Source organism: Macaca fascicularis, chromosome 4, assembly GCF_037993035.2.
Source record: "Macaca fascicularis isolate 582-1 chromosome 4, T2T-MFA8v1.1".
Taxonomy (NCBI): domain Eukaryota; kingdom Metazoa; phylum Chordata; class Mammalia; order Primates; family Cercopithecidae; genus Macaca; species Macaca fascicularis.
Window position 1 is genome coordinate 87,965,581 of NC_088378.1, and position 16,748 is coordinate 87,982,328.

At 39.5% G+C, this 16,748-nt stretch overlaps 1 protein-coding gene across 7 annotated transcripts; it reads right to left on the reverse strand.

The window, feature by feature from the left end:
• Positions 1 to 1,717: 1,717 nt before the first annotated feature.
• Positions 1,718 to 15,547, reverse strand: SMIM8 (small integral membrane protein 8). Of its 7 annotated transcripts, none has more exons than XR_012433630.1 (5): positions 15,474 to 15,547; positions 13,428 to 13,447; positions 7,029 to 7,186; positions 3,667 to 3,888; positions 1,718 to 2,808 (listed from the first exon to the last, which is right to left on the reverse strand). XR_012433630.1 is itself a non-coding variant. In XM_074037533.1 (5 exons), the coding sequence occupies exons 4-5, from the start codon at positions 7,167 to 7,169 to the stop codon at positions 3,730 to 3,732; spliced, it is 300 nt and encodes a 99-aa protein (XP_073893634.1). In that variant the 5' UTR covers positions 7,170 to 7,186; positions 8,572 to 9,609; positions 13,428 to 13,447; positions 15,474 to 15,547; the 3' UTR covers positions 1,718 to 3,729. The 7 variants fall into 7 exon arrangements, 5 of the variants coding, with proteins under 5 accessions (XP_073893634.1, XP_073893635.1, XP_005596029.4 ...); XM_074037533.1 differs by adding an exon at positions 8,572 to 9,609 and having other exon boundaries at positions 1,718 to 3,888; XR_010586329.2 differs by lacking the exon at positions 13,428 to 13,447.
• Positions 15,548 to 16,748: the final 1,201 nt, after the last annotated feature.

The following is a 16,748-nucleotide window of genomic DNA, read 5'->3' on the forward strand; positions in this document are numbered from 1 at the left end:
TCCAATCTTCTGCCCTGCTTTAAAGACTGTGGTGATTATATCAGCCTCATCTAGATAATCCAGGATAATCTCCCCATCTCAAAATCCTAAACTTACCCGTATCTGTAAAGTCCCTTTTGCCATATAAAGTAACATATTTATAGGTTCCAGAGATTAGGATCTGGACATTTTTGCAAGAAAGGAAAGCATTAGTCAGACTACCACACTTTGTTTTAAATTGGTTTTTAAAGAATTAATTTCTTTTAAGGCCAGCAATGGAGGTAGCTTAATTTCTTTAAGGTTTTTAATAAACGTGATTTTTGGTGCCATGGTAATAAAACGGGGAAATATCATGGTATCTTGAAGAAGAAATTACTTTCATTAAGTCAGCATTCAAAATTACTAAGCCTGGTTTTAACAATCATGTGGTTAACTAATTTGTTCTTCTAATTTTAGATAAACAGCCATAGAAATTCTGCCTATCACAAAAATCTGTGCAACTGATTACACCAAATAACTGAATTTTTAAAAATTGCCTGACAATGTCATATGCTGCAGCTACTTGGCAGGACTATTTTATAATAAGTGAATACCATCAGTGAAATTAATTTCAACAATAGGACTCCCATAAGGCCCTGAGCTAAGTGTAGCACAAGTTACTCTATAATTTCTATTGACACATACAGCCTGATAACTGGCTGAGGACCTTAAGTAACTATCAAATTGTGCCAGATCTGACTTCAAGAAAAGGGTTACCTGGGACTTGGAGAGGAATTAAAAACAAAGAGATGAATTAGTACTAAGAATGGGGATTACTGCATCCACACAGTTAATTATCTGGATTGGGAACTGAGGCTACTTGTGCCAATGACTTTCCTATCTGTTACTAGAAATTCTTGCCCAGATGAGAGGATAACTAACTGGCCTTGATTTGCGTGGGACTGTCCCTGTTTTAAACTGAAAGTCCTGAAGAACTTCCTTAGTGTCTGGCAAATTGGAAGAGTTGGGCCCCCATGGAAGATAAGGCTGTAAAACCAGTAAGTAATTTCAGTGTTTGCCCTAAGAAATCCTTGAAAACAAATTTATCAACTGGACTGCTTGCTGATCTAGGCAAAGAGCTCTTCCATCAGAAGATCAGATTACTCCCCTGGGCAAAGAGCTCACTTAACATTTATTGAACAATAGCTTACTAATCAAGACTTGCTTCAAGATCTAATCTATTATGTCAGGTGTCTTGCCCATTCTCAACCAGATTCCTGCATTGAAAGACCCTTCTTTAATCACCTGAACTCAGACTTCAAAACACTTTAACATCTTCCCCTGACCATCCCCTTCTTAAATACAGCTAACTTTGTAAAAGTGGTATTTCCCCTTAGTGCAGTAGATTCAATAAGCTTAGTTTTGTTTGATCATCAGGTTGTTCTGATGGTCTTTTGAGGGAGCTGGCAGTTAACAGTCCTTTACATAATTCTGTTTTAAAGTACAGGAGTGTTTCTCTACTTAAGATCTAAACTTATTTTTAAGAGCTAATGTGGCTGCTTTATTATTATGTGGACATTTACACATAGGAGGTGGTATAGTATGGTGAAAAGATCCCTAGACTTTAGAGCAAGAAGATACAGGTTCTAGTCCTGAATCACCATGATCTTTGGTAAATCTCTTAGCCATTCTCAGCCTATTGTCTTAACCATAAACTGACACGACTGGATCAGGTGAAGTTCAACGTTCAGAATCTTCGGACTATTTGAAAGGTATTTTATTTTTGATGGTTATACCCTCATTCAAAAGAGAAAGGATGAAAACATCAACACATAGCCAGGCAGCCGTTGACATCAGCACACACAAAAACTGTCCTACAACTTGTAGCCATTCTGTAAAAAGTATCATAGTCAGGTACTTGTTCCTAAAATTCAGTATGATTCTTTCCTCACACTACTTTTCACAGCTTTGTGTTTGACTGACTCTAGTTACTTTGGCTGATTCACACAGATCTTACATGAGTTAAGTCTGCAACTTGTACAGTTTCTGTTGCCCTCCTGCACTGCAGTCTCTTGACAGTTCACGCAACTAATATCTCCTCTGCCACCAAACATCAACTTATTCTGTTAAATAGTAAAAAATTCTAAAAGATGGCAATGTGTCATTAAATGCATAAGTTAAAAACAGAAGAACCCTAGTTTTTTGACAGCCAAAATACACAGGGAAACCAAAAACAAAAGACAGTCTTTAAAAGGGATTTTGTATCACTGAAGTGCATTTTAAACTATATAAAGTACATTATACAGAGAGGCACAGCAAATAAATATTTGGGGCTCAGTAGTAAAGATTTTATTTAGTTGCATGTAAATTCAATTAGCTAAGTTCTTTAATATCTACAAATCACACATAATTACATATTCATATACCTTACAAAACGACAATGAAGTATGATAAATTAAAAATAACATTATGATAAACTCTGCCTGTGCTGTTATTATTACTTGGTAATATTAATAGCAACTGAAGCAAAACTTCAGAGGTGAGATTTACTACTGAGGCCCAATTACAATGATTTGGAGAATTAGGTACATATCTAGAAATGAAACAGGTCCAGAACCCTTGTGATAAAGATTTGAATTCTATAAGGCAGAATCTGGCCAGACACAGGGGCCTAGCCTTGACCTCTGTCCTAGGCCCCTGGGCCAGGTGCCAGGACAACCAAGGCCATTCTGCTGCTCGGTGCTGACAGTGGGGCTTGGCTTTGTTTACACTCATTTTTACCCCCTTTTCTGTCCCCACTTCCATAAAAGACACTTCAAAATGCTGATGCTTCAGAGAATAAGAAACATTCTGAAAAGAAAAAAAACAAAAAGGCCTGCTGGCATATAAACTTCAAAAGAAAAAAAAAGCATATAAGGTAAACCTGGTACAATAAGGAGACCTTATCTATTTCTTATCTATTGAGTAGTTGTAGTTTTTAAATAACTATAAGAACACTTGGTCTTATGTTTACAACATTACTGTAACATTAATTTACAAAAACTAAAATAGATAACATTTAGTTGTAGTCAAAATCATCATACCTCAGTAAAACATACTTTCTCTTTTAAAGAAAAACTCCAATTACTCTGGGATATTCTTATTTAATCTTTATTTTAGCAGCTGAGTGGAAGGATCTTTTCCATTAAAATAAAATTCTGCCCCAAAAATAGCTAAAATGGAAACTGAAATATATGAACCATTTGTGACACTATAAGAACTACTTGTCAGAGCCAACTCAGTTTCTCATATCTCATATTTTTAATATTGACTTCAGGCTTTAAATTTTCTATTTATCTTTCTTTAAAAATATAGGTTCTATGCCAGGGAGAACATGAACATTTCCTTTGCAAGTAGCAAAACACAACTAAACTTTCACGACAGCTGCACCAGCATAATTCATCTTAAAATATTTAAAACATCATGCAAATTTAACAGCATGGGTACTTTTATTATACAGAATTTAATAATTAACAAAGACAACTTCCATTCTCATGGCACTTTTATAAGAGGCAAGGAAAGAAAAATATTATGAAGCTCGCTCTGTGGAAAAAGAATGAGATAACGGCTGTGAAAGGGCAAAATTTACGACAGTTGTCTGGTTGCAACTGCTATCTTCTGTCTTCATTAGCATGTTCTAGAACAAGAAATATGATACTGTACACTCACAAGGTCTTTCAGTTGAAGATTTCAGAACGCTTAATAAACATTCATCTGCAGTAACCAGCATTACTAATCCCATTTGGATGTTTTCCGCCTCATGTAACTGTGCCCCTCACTATCAATAGCTTCATAGAGGTCCTTTTTATTCTCTTGTGTTGCATGCAGATAACCAATATATGCCACGCAAAGTGAAAGAGTTACCAATCCGAAAGCCATTACAGGTTTGTTCTGTCAAAGAAAAAAAAAAGTATAAAGCTTTAGTAAGACTAACAATTTGAGGAGACCCAAATATCAGTTGCATTTTCCTCTTGACATGCCACATCTTTATTACAACACTAGCATTACCATGGCAATATTTCAACTATAATCATTTATTCAGTTCTTTATTCAATTAGCTAAACTACTGATTATCCAGAGATTATAGGAGACTCTTGCTTCTCCTCTCCAGTCTTTCTCCCATCTACACCCTGGACATCTCAGATCTCTACCCTCAGGAAGGTGACAGCTGGGAAAGGAGTGGGGCAGGAAAACTGGCCTGGTACCCAGAGTTTTCAATGTTATCTGTGTGAAGTGGAGGAGCTGCTTAACTTCCTGGGTCCTGGGCCCAAGTCCCTCCGTTTGCAAACCTCAAATTAGTTCATTTTATTAGGAAGTGAGGATTGAAGTACACACGCTATTCTTCTTGCCCAAGTCATGAATAACTGGCAAAAAAACCTTTTATATATTAGGCACAGAAATGATGATGACGTATACACTCTTCGCTGGGAACCTACTCCATAACCTCAAGAAATTTAGTGATTGGAACAGCTATTATGCTGTTAACCTTGATTTACTCTTGGACAATCCAAGACCCTAAGAGGCAAAGTTATGTTTTCAGCTTCACACACACACACAGAAAAGCTGTGTTGTTGTTGTTGATGTTAAGAGACAGGATCTCACTCTGCCGCCCAGGCTGGAGTGCAGTGTGCAATCATAGCTCACTGCAGTCTCAAACTCCCGGGCTCAAGTGATTTTCCTGCCTCAGCCTCCCAAGTAGCTGGGACTACAGGTGTGCACCACCATGCCTGGCTAATTTTTTTGTATTTTTAATAAATACGGGGTTTCACCATATTGGCCAGCTAGTTTCAAATTCCTGACTTCAAGTGATCTGCCCACCTCAGCCTCCCAAAGTGCTGGGATTAACAGGCGTAAGCCACTGTGGCCAGCCTAATTTTAAATTTTTTTGTAGAGATAGAGTCTCGGTATGTTGAACTCCTAGACTCAAGAGATCCCTCTACCTCAGCCTCCCAAAGTATTGGGATTGCAGACATCAGTCATGATGTCCAACCCCCACACCCCCCCCCCAAAAAAAGCTTTTAAATACAGGAAAGATGTTCACAACTCCAGAAAAGCATTTTTGTTATTCCTGAAACTGTACCTTAGACCATTTTCTTTGCACGTTCACACTCAACGAATTGGCCTTTCTTAGGTCAATGTAAATGCACAGTAGTGATACAAGTAATAGTTTCTGCTTCTATCACCATACCTGCTATACCACTACTGAGAAATAAAAGAAACTCTTTAACTGAGGAATGTGAGCCCCCTTTAAATTATCAGGTCCAGAGAGGCACTGGAATGAGCTAGTAGTCACGTCTTGAGCTAAATAATTTTGAAGCCCTTGCTATGTGGGCTCTGGACTGACACCACCAATAGCTATAAATTAACCTTACAATGCCATCCACCAGACATTATAACTCCTACTCTGTAATTCAACAATGTATAGCCAATTACTAATCAATGTCATTTCTGCAAACCAATGAAAATTACTGAAAAGCAACTTTTGTACTTGCCCCCTCTCCTGATTCACTTTTTTCCTGAAAAATTCCACCCTCTCCTTTGTTCTCCAGAGTGCTTCGCAAGGTTACTGTGAAGTGTTTCCCAGGTTGCAGTCCTCAACCTTGGCCCAAATAAACTCCCTACATATATTAATTTGCCTCAGTTTATTCCTTTAGGTGACATTTCTATTTCAAAATAAGGGTCAAACTTTTTCACTTAGATGAACACCTAAGAAAGGACACGGACTCAGAGCAGTTTAAATTTATAATTCTTGAAATGCTTTAAGCAATTAAAAGAACACATTACTTCAAAGCTTTTAAAATATTTTACCTTGGGCCGGGCGCAGTGGCTCACGCCTGTAATCCCAGCACTTTGGGAGGCCGAGTCGGGCGGATCACGAGGTCAGGAGATTGAGACCACCCTGGCTAACACGGTGAAACCCGCTCTACTGAAAATACAAAAATTAGCCGGGCGCGGTGGCGGGCGCCTGTAGTCCCAGCTACTCGGGAGGCTGAGGCAGGAGAATGGCGTGAACCTGGGAGGCGGAGCTTGCAGTGAGTGGAGATCGCACCACTGCACTCCAGCCTGGGCGACAGAGCGAGACTCGGTTTCAAAAAAAAAAAAAAATTTTACCTTGATTTAATGATCTGATTAAGTTGACCTATTTAACAGTTTACACTGGTAACTGTGTTACTAAAATTCTAATCAGATTCAACACACTTAAATATTTATCATATTTTATTTTAACTTGATTTTACATTTATTTTAAAATAGAATCTACATTTATTTAAAAATAAACTCAGCCAGGCGTGGGCTCATGCCTGTAATCCCAACAATTTGGGAGGCTGAGGTGGGAGAATCGCTTAAGGCCAGGAGTTCAAAACCAGCTTGGGCAATATACTGAAACACCATCTCTACAAAAAATTTTAAAAAGGAGCCAGGCATGAAGGTGTGCACCTGTAGTCCCAGCCACCCAGGAGGCTGAGGTGCGAGGATCCCTTGAGCCCAGGGGTTTGAAGCTGCAGTGAGCTATGATTGTACCACTGCACTACAGCCTGGGTGACAGAACCTCTAATGAATAAATGAATTTCATCAAATCAAATGTTTTGGAATTTTTCACAAAGTATCTGTAATATTGCTTAGATAAAAATATTACCTACAGGCTAGAATTGCAGTATGTAAGAATGGTCAGATTTTCATTTTGGTTTCCTTGCTTAAATGGAAGGTCTTATTTACCTAATAGTACTTGATCAAACAACAAAAGTTGTCTTCAAATTAATGCAACGATTAAAATAGTACTTTAGATAGTTTGAGAAGCCAATCCATTAAAGTGCAACCATTTTCCATTATAACTCTCAAATGCCCTTAAAATATTTTTATATGTGTATTTATATGTGAAACAGCATTTACAATCGTCCTTCCACCTGCTTTTATTCACAGGGAGGTCTTGTCAACATAAAATTTCCATGATAAAATCAATTACAAGAAAATCAGAACTTCCTGACAGTCTGGTTAGATTAAAAATAAAGTCTTATCCTGGATATATTTCTTACAGGTTTAATGAAGAGCTCTGGATTCACAGCACGAAATAAGGTTGTTGTGCGCACCCGTCTGAGCCCCGGGCTTTGAAAGTCTTTCTCTTTGGGTGGTTCCTTTTTGAATGCTGGAGGCTCAGGTGCTGAAGACATCTTCATCAATGATGAGTTATTATCTAAAAACAAAATAATATATTTTTTCCCTTCATAATTGTGCTTCTCTGATAAATTTCTTTAAAAAGTCATTCTTAAATTCTTTCTTTGAATTCCAACCCAGATACATACCAAAGGTGATTGTCAGTTATCTTATTACTTTGTATTATGCACTTTGTAAATGGTGTTTTAAGTTTAATTTGTTAATTTCATTCATTATTTTAATTTTCACCTCAAAATAAAAGCTGTGGGCAAAGGTTGTTTTCCTACTTTTACAGAAGACGGGAGAATTGTTTGTTGGTCTGAGTCACGTTGTATCACATGAAACCAGGACTGAGAGTAGGTGAGGCCAGTAGGTTATCTGTTCCTTTCTTTATTTCCTTGTTTTCACTCCTCCTCACCTTTCAACAGCCCCTGCAGAACCCTAACCTGAGGGAAGGATCAGCATTCCTTTGCTCATTATCTTCTCCTACAGATTCACTCCTGGCCGGTTTCCTCCACTGCTCCTCTGTCTTCCTCCACGACCACCCACGAACTCATTTTCCCAAGCAGTAAGGATAAGGAGCTGTTTGTACTCACTCCTCCTTTGCCAATTAGCAACTTTCTGGGTAGGACATGCCCTGCTATCTCCTTAATCTTAATATCCTTTTTTATCTTAGCTACTCTAAATCTATCCTATTAAATCCAAGTGTGTCTTTTGTCTTCTTGTTTTCCTAGCTGAAATGTCAGCACTTTGGGAATATTTTTCTCTTCTAGGTATTATTAGGCAAAAGCTTAGTTTATCATCTCTGCCATCTAATGCTGGGATGGGAGGTGAGAGTTGAAAGAGGGGAGGTAGAGAAAGCAAGCTTCCAAAGATAGACATAAATGACAATATAGTAAAATTATTTGGGGGAAATGCTGCAATCACTGTACAGTAAATGTTATTGGGGCTTTGTTTGTACAATTTTTTTTTTTTTTTTTTGAGACAGAGTCTTACTTGATTGCCTAGACTGGAATGCATGTGCAGTGGTATGATCATAGCTTACTGCAGTCTGCAGCCTCAAACACCTGGGCTCAAGTGATCCTCCCACCTCAGCCTCCCAGGTAGCTAGGACTACAGGCAGGCACCACCACACCTGGCTTTTTTTTTTTTTTGGTAGGTCTCACTATGTTGCCCAGGCTGGTCTCAAACTCCTGGCCACAAAGCAATCCTGCTTCTGCCTCCCAAAGTGCTGGGATCACATGCATGAGCCACCACACCTGGCCAGTATAAGTATTCATTAAGCTTACTATTTTATAGACGTTATAAAATCAATATTTTCACAACTTCATAGTTAAGGAGAAAACTAGGAACTTGGCTTTTCAAAATACATTGTGTTGCAGTAGACACTGAATGTTCATCTATACCACTTGATCAGGTATGCACCTCAAGAGGAACATCTGCTTGAAGAGAAAGGAATGTTCTAAGCACTTTCTACACTTGCAAAGGCTTCAGAAATGTTCACTCTTGCCGGTTCAGTCACTTATTCCTCATGCACGTCATGATTATCATTGTTGCCTTCTTCATCATTATCACCGACTTTCTGGTTCAATTTTTACATCAGTTAGCACTCCTGTAGCAACTTCAGGATTTGGTAACTTGGGAAATAAACTGCTATCTGTAGCCACACAGTCTTCAAAATCAAACTGGTTTGAGACATCAATGACAGTAGTAGTTGAGTGCTAGATTGGTTCAAACACCACATTTGGTTGCAGCCTCCTTACAGGAGGACCTCAGGGGATCCCACAGGAATCATGCCTGTGTTTTGCTAACATTTCATGATTACAGATAACTTTATAGACCACCAAGTCTCTGCAATCATGTCAATGGCTTATTCATGTTGCTTTTCTCCATTTTCTCTTCATTCTCTATATTTAGAAACTGCTTTCAGAAGTGAGCTTTCTCTGTGCCAATTACACCCTCATCCAATGGCTGCAGAATGGCTGTGTAGTTCAATGGGAAAAGCTCAACTCCTACATGATCCAAGTGTGGGAGTATGTTGTGGGCAGAGCAATTGTCTATCAGCAAGAGGATACTGTGGATTGCTCCTTGCATTCCCTTGTCAATCTTTATCAGTCATTCAGTAACACATTTCTCATTATTCAGGCATGTGTATTGGCTTGGTAATCACGGGGGGAACATTTCTGAAGTACTGATAGTTAGCTGACTTGCCAAAGACAATTGTTCCAGAATGCATTACAGTAGAATACACCAATCATCAATCTGTTTATTTCCTTTGCAAAGTCTACCTTTGGCATGAAGCATATGATAAGGTAACAAGAACATCTGTTTCATCAGCATTTAAAACACCATTCAGGCTGGGCGAGGTGGCTCACGCCTTAATCCCACTATTTTGGGAGGAAGAGGTAGAAGTACTGCTTGAACCCAGGAGTCTGAGACCAGCCTGGGCAACATAGCTAGACCCTGTATCAAAAACAAACAAACAAACAAGCCATTGAAGCTGTAACCAGCAATTTTTGTTTTTGTTTTTAAGTTTCTCCTGCATGTAAGTTAATAATTTTCTCTACCAAAACAGTGTTTTCTTCACTACAGGTAACTTGTGAAACAATTCCAGAATATGCCCGAAGTTTGTTGAGGCAGCCCCCACTTGCTTGAAACTCACCATGGCTGACAAGCTCTGGATGTTTGTCCCTTCTAAATCTCAAGCTGAACTGTAATCCCCAGTGTTGAAGGTGGAGACTGGCGGGAGGCATTTGGATCATGGGGGCAGATCCCTCATGAATGTTTTGGTGCCATCCTTGTGGTAATGAGCAAGTTCTTACTCTATGAGTTCACGTGAGATCTGGTTATTTAAGAGTGTGACACTTCTTCCCCCTCCCTCTTGCTTCCTGTCTCACCATGTGACATGCCTGCTCCCACTTAATCTTCCATCACAACTGAAAGCTTCCTGAAGCCCTCACCAGGGGCAGATGCTGGCACCATGCTTCCTGTACAGTCTGCTGAACTGTGAGCCAATTAAACCTCTTTTCTTTATAAATTACACAGCATCAGGAATTTCTTTATAGTGATGCAAGAAGAGACTAATGCAACGCCCAAGGTTGACAAAAATCCAAAGCTTTCTATAGCACAGTTACATGCCCATTTCTTGCATGAACCCGATACCATGCAGAAACAGTGATAAAAGGGGCCTCATATTCACTTCTGCTTTAGTCCCAGAATCCCTTTTTAAATTTTCTCTTCAATCTTGGCTCAATCTTTCAAAAATGTGAACAATGTTGGGGTCGTGGTGTTAAATTCCTTTGCTATTTCTCCTTTATTGTGGCAGCAATCTACTGCTTCCATTACCGTCATTTTTTTCTTCTAATGAGAACTGCTGGTGTTTCATTTTTCTTCTCTTAGCCATGATGGTGTTTATAAAGGTATTTAGAATTTAAGTAACAAATGTTGGCCACCAGGTGCCTATACCAGGTGTCAGTGATGTTTCTCCCTGTGCTAAAAACTTGTTTGACTATAAACGTGGGTACTATAGTTTGGATATTTGTCTCCCAAACCTCACGTGGAAATCTGATCTCCAGTGTCAGAGGTGAGGCCTAGTGGGAGGTGTTTGGGTCATGGGGGTGGATCCCTCATGAATAGATTAATACCCTCCCTGGGGGAGGGTGGGGAGCAAGTGAGTTCTCACTCTATTAGTCCCCTGGAGAGCTGGTTGTTAAAAACAGCCTAGCACCTCCCCTCTCTTTCTTGCTTCCTCTCTTACCATGTGATCTCTGCACATGCCAGATCACCATCACCTTCCACCATGGGTGGAGGCAACCTGAGCCCCTCACCAGAAATAGATGCTGACACCATGCTTCCTGTACAGCCTGCAGAACCATGAACCAAATAAACTTCTTTTCTTCATAAATTGCCCAGCCTCAGTATTCCTTTATAGGAACACAAATGGACTAAAATAGGGAAAGAAAATGCAAAATGAAGCAGTCATTAAAGTGGAAGGAATATTATAGTCTGTCAACAGACAAACCTATAAGAAACATTAGGCAGAAAATAGTTAACCCATGGCCATGTTATTAGAACTGAATCTCAGCCTCAGAGTGTGCCACTACATGAAACTGAGGCATTAGATAAAAATACTATAAAGGCCTGAAAAAGCAAATTCACAAAGGTAAAAGTCATTCTAACCAGAAACTGATATAAACAGCATTTTTCCATTTATTATTGGAAAACAGCTGCCTGTATTTAAAACAAAGATAGCCTGTGGAAAACAGATTAAAGTTGTTCATTGGGAAGAAAAGGTAATGGAAAAGATGGGTATAGAAGTTCATATTGCAGAGCACAGAAGGGTCCTCAGAGCATAGTTTATTTACATATACTTTGTGTGGATGATAATGTGCCAGGAATTGAGGATGATGAACTACTCCATACCTGATGCCCAAAATTAAATAAAATTGTTATATATTAATTATATGTAATATATTAACATAATAAATTATATATTAAACAATGATTTATTATAATATACAATTTACATCATATATTATTATTACTCTACTCCTGGGATATATAAAATTATACACTGTATATAATTTTGGACTTCAGGTGTGGAGTGAGTTCATCATCCCCTCAGGGAGGGCATTAATCTATCTACAAGGGATCTGCTGTCATTTACATATATATATATGTCATTTACATATATATATGGGGGAGAGGAAAGGGGGAGAAAGAGAAAGAGAGACTAGTTACAGCTAACAAAAATGTCACTATTTTAAAATTAAACGGATGCAGTGATGCTCAGTGTTACGAAATTCAACCTATATGAAATATGTCTGTAAAAAACTATATAGTGTTCTAACACTAATTGTGATGACTTAATTTTAGTTGTAAGATTGCTTGATCTCCTTTTCTCCTTAGCAGAACCTATATTTCCTTTACAATGAATCAATAAAATAACCAGGGTAGTATTGGTTATATTGCAAGTCCCAGACACCAAATTTACCTTAATAATTCACTGTTTATGTTAAACTCTTTGCTAGAAATGACAAAGAATATTTTGACTGGAAACTCACATGTATATTTTAAAAGATTTAATATACCCCAATTTCCACTGTTACTGACACTTTCTGGAAAGTATGAGAGTAACATTTTCTATTATTTATCATTCTTTTATTAGAAGTGGAATAAAACAGCTCAGTTTTATTGCTGCTTCTCCTTTATAAGCTACAGTCACTGATGATACAACAGTTCTCCCAAAATTGCATGAACTTATTCACACCATCTATCAAACTAAGACTTTTTAACAACCATCTATACTTTGTTAAAAAAAAATTCAGATTACTGAGACCAGAAAGGGTCTCAGCAGCCAATAATTTGTTATATATAACTATTTTAACAACAACAACAACAACAACCTTTTCTACATAGGAGAAAATTCTTCTGTATTTGTTCACATGCCGGCCCACAGAGCTGTACAAGTATGACTGAAGCATAAATTCAAGACGTGCCAGTTGAATAAATAAAACAGGTAGAATGCAAAACCTTAAGTCATTTCTTCACAGATGTGTAAATTGTTTTGGGGAAAACCAATCTGTATTTTAACAAGTAAACTTTTAATCCTGAAGTTTAAGTTGACTAGCTATTTTCAAGTACAAAACTAATACAAGTTCCAATTTTAAAAGGTCAAAGCATGGCAATAACTTATTCTGACATTACCACTCAGGTGAACTGCACCTAAGACAAAACCAGTTAATGTCTAGCACACTTTCATCAGAACTAGTCTTCCCACTAGTTTCTTCACCTTCTTCCCTTACTCTTTGTTTCCATTACAGCTGTCACTCACTTACTTACAGATGATATTGACCAATCTCTAGTTATTATCACTTTGAAGATCTATTTATTTTAAGCTGGATTTAAAAACTTCATTTACTGTGTTAAAACAGTAATCACATAAAACATACAGATTAGTAGGGATGCTGGGAACCTGGCATTACACTGCTCTTGGCTAAGTAATTTTGGGATTAATTTGTGTGAGGCCCTACCTGCAAAATAATTAAGCAGGCACCCCTGGCTGTGTAATCTGCCCCACTCTTATTTCTTCTTCATTTTTCCATCACCCACTTCTTGTTCCCTTTTCTATGCATGATTAAGAAACTGCTATTTATCTTTTCTTAAAAAAAAAAAAAAAAAAAAAAAAAGGAGAGTAGAACATTTCACAGCTGCCTGTAAAAAAGGTCTAAACTAAGCTGTATTTACTTCATTTGTTTTCTCCCCGGTAACATGTTCTTTACCTTTTTCTCCTGTCCATCCTCTGTGATGGAAGCGTGCAATGGAAAAAGAAGCAAAGATAAAGGACTGCCTATTTACCCAACTCCATGAGAGTCATTTACATCTCAAAGCATAAGAATAGTAAGCCCCTGAAATTAGTAACACACAATGTGAGAGGTTGTACAGATGGTCCTATGCCGAGAGTCAGGACTAGTCATTTTTGAATGATTTTCCCTCCTTCAGTAAAAGTCTTGCTCAGGGAGTTATTCCAGAATACATGACTACCTATTAATATATTGTACATGCAAATTAGACCAAGATATAAAGAATATAAGAATTACTTCAAGGGAAACAATCTTCAAATATATATTTTAGAAATAAGCACCTCAATAGAAGACAAAACAAAATGACCAGAATCATAAAATGTTAACAAGCAGGAACCTTATTAATAATGAAAGCCTTTCCTTTAAAAGACAGAGAATTATAAAATGGGCAAAATATTTTAATGAAAGTATAATACACTTCTTAATAGTTTCACATGCCACATTATCTTAATACTTAAGAAACTAACTTGAAGTTTGGGGCAGAAAACCTTAAAAATAATTTAAATTAGTTTAAACAAGTTTGGGATAGAATCAGAGGACTTCATGGCTTGAGGGAATTAGCATAACCTCAAATTCTCACTTCGCTACTTATAACCTGTGTGTCTTTAGGTGCCAACTCTGATTTTCAGTTTCCATCTTTATAAAAGGGGCACTACTATCTATTGCATAGATAGGTACTAAATGTGTGTATTAAATAAGACGAATACATTTTAAAGGATGCAGATGTTCAATGAATGGTAGCTACTGTCGTACTCACCACTTTGTCTAACTCCCCCTTCTACATCCCCTTCTGAGAAACCCAGACCCAGGGAGATGTCTTTACCAGGAGGGTGCGATCACCTAGGTCTCCCAATCTCCAGCCCACCAATATTTCACCACCTCACCCCATCTTACTTTTAAATTGATAAAAGGCCTTTGCATATCTATTACAATATTTAAGAAACAAAATTATAATCACTTGTTTTAAAAACTGATTATATATATGTTGTTTTTAAGGTAAAATATACTTTTTAAAAAAGTATCTTTCCCGCCGGGTGGGGTGGCTCACGCTTGTAATCCCAGCACTTTGGGAGGCTGAGGCGGGTGGATTGCTTGAGGTCAGGAGTTGGAAACCAGCGTGGCCAACATGATGAAACCTTGTCTCTACTAAAAATACAAAAAGTAGCCGGGTGTGGTGGCGCACATCTGTAATTCCAGGTCCTCGGGAGGCTGAGGCACGAGAATCGCTTGAACCCGGGAGGTGAAGGTTGCGGTGAGCTCAGATCGCACCACTGCACTCCAGCCTGGGCGACAGAGTGAAACTCTGTCTTAAACAAAACAAAACAAAACAAGACAAAACAAAACAAAGCACCTTTCCATCTCTTGGATGTACTACGGTCCCTGAAAAAAGGAGAAAGGCTTTGCTGGCGACAGCCTGAGGACTGACAATCTGAGTCTTATCTGGCTTCCCCCAATGTCATGGACTACTGTTCGCTGCCGAAGGCTTACTCAAAGACGCATTGGAAGCCTCCAGAAGAAACTTCATTCAGTTAAGTTCTACACATTGTGTGGCAGGGCTGAAAAAGTACGCGTGTCCGCACAATGACAAAAGAAAAGGGGCATCTCCTGAAAACACCACCATGCTCCCCTAACTATGAGTCTGGTGAGCCAGGACACTAAGAAACTGGAGGAAACCAGAGAGTTCTAGGGGTGGGGGAGTCCATGGATGAAGTACCGAACAGACTGGCGCCCGCAAGGTGAGTCCGGGAAATGGGCTCTGTGGGGCCAGAGAGCTCCACCGACTTGGGGTGCGGGTACAGGGCGTCCACCGAGAGGCAAAGATTTGGGCTGCCCGAGAGGACGCTCCCTCCCTGGGGGGCCCGCAGGGCAGCCAGGAAGGGCAGAGACGGGAGCGTGATGGTGCGGCCGCCCGGTCCCCTCCAGGCCGGCGCCCAGCCACTCAGCACCGTAGCCGCCGCCGCTTACCTTTTGCGGGGTCACGTCCTCTCAGCGCCCGAGACGCCCCGCCCCACCTCACCGCCCCACCTGCGAGAGAGAGCGGTAGAGCGCGCCCGGCCTGGCGCCACAGCGTCCCCTATCTTCCGGAGGTTGCAGCGCGGGGCTGCAGGAATCCATCCAGCGCTCGTCGTTCCGGTTCTGAGGACCTCGCGCCCGTCCTTGAGGTCTGCGGGCTGGAGTTTGCAAGGGACGTTTTTGCTTTCTTCCCTTTTTGACCTTTAGTTTTCCACCTCCCAACTTCAAATTACCTTCCAGTTCCGTGTGTATGTTTGTATAAATAAAAGGAGACATCTCCTAGAAGTATGTTTATTTCATGAAAGTGAAAAAGCATTCTGATTTGGGAAAGAAAGCTAGATCTGATCTCCTCCTACCCCTACTTTAGGGGCACAGTCATTTAAGTGTAGAGTTAATACTCTGCCATTACGTTAGGGCCTTGAGAGTCCAAGATGCAGATGTATGCAGGTGCAGTTGAGACAAGAATAGATATAGGGATGCTGGTTTGCACATACTTTGCTGATGTTTAAGTTTGTTGGGATACACGTGAAAACTGATATGGTTTGGCTCTGTGTCACCACCCAAATCTCATGTGGAATGATAGCCCCCTTGTGTTGAAGGAGGGCCTTGGTGAGAGGTCACTGAATCATGCGGCAGACTTTCCCCTTGACGTTCCCATGCTGAAGTTCTCAGAAGATCTGTTCGTTTAAAAGTGTGTAGCACTTCCCCATTCGCACTCTCTCTCTCTCTGTCTCTCTCCTGCGCCATGGTAGGACGTGCTTGCTTCCTCTTCTGCCATGATTGTAAATTTCCTGAGGCCTCTGGAGCCATACCTCCTGTACAGCCTGTGGAACTGCGAGCTAATGAAACCTCTTTTCTCTATAAGTTACCCAGCCTCAGGTAGTTCTTTCTAGCAGTGTGAGAACAGACTAATACAAAAACCAAAAATAAAATTCTAAGCACCACCACCACCCACCTACCCCCAAAAGGAATGGACCTCTGTCTTGGCCAAGGTAATCTCAAAAAACCCTGAAAAATGAGTTCAGACCCTGATGGGAAGGGGTGGGTGGTTGGACATGCCTCATCATACCCTCCTCCCATTGGAGTTTAGACACAACTGACCAGAATTAACATTAAAACGGAGATCTTAAGACTGATAAAATATACTGTAGCAATAAGAAAATTCCAACCTGACTCTGGAATAACATCACATGACACATAGTGGGACCTGAAAGAAATAAAAATGTT

What these genes read in the sequence shown, in the direction of transcription:
- SMIM8 (XM_074037532.1), bottom strand. Translation starts at nt 11,021, where the DNA reads ATGGTTCTGCAGGCTGTACAGGAAGCATGGTGTCAGCATCTATTTCTG. An exon ending in GCATGTGCAGAGATCACATG is followed by an intron (nt 7,187 to 10,903) that starts GTAAGAGAGGAA and finishes TTTTGTTTTTAG; the next exon opens with ATAATAACTCATCATTGATG. An exon ending in CAGAGCTCTTCATTAAACCT is followed by an intron (nt 3,889 to 7,028) that starts GTAAGAAATATA and finishes TTTCTTTGACAG; the next exon opens with AACAAACCTGTAATGGCTTT.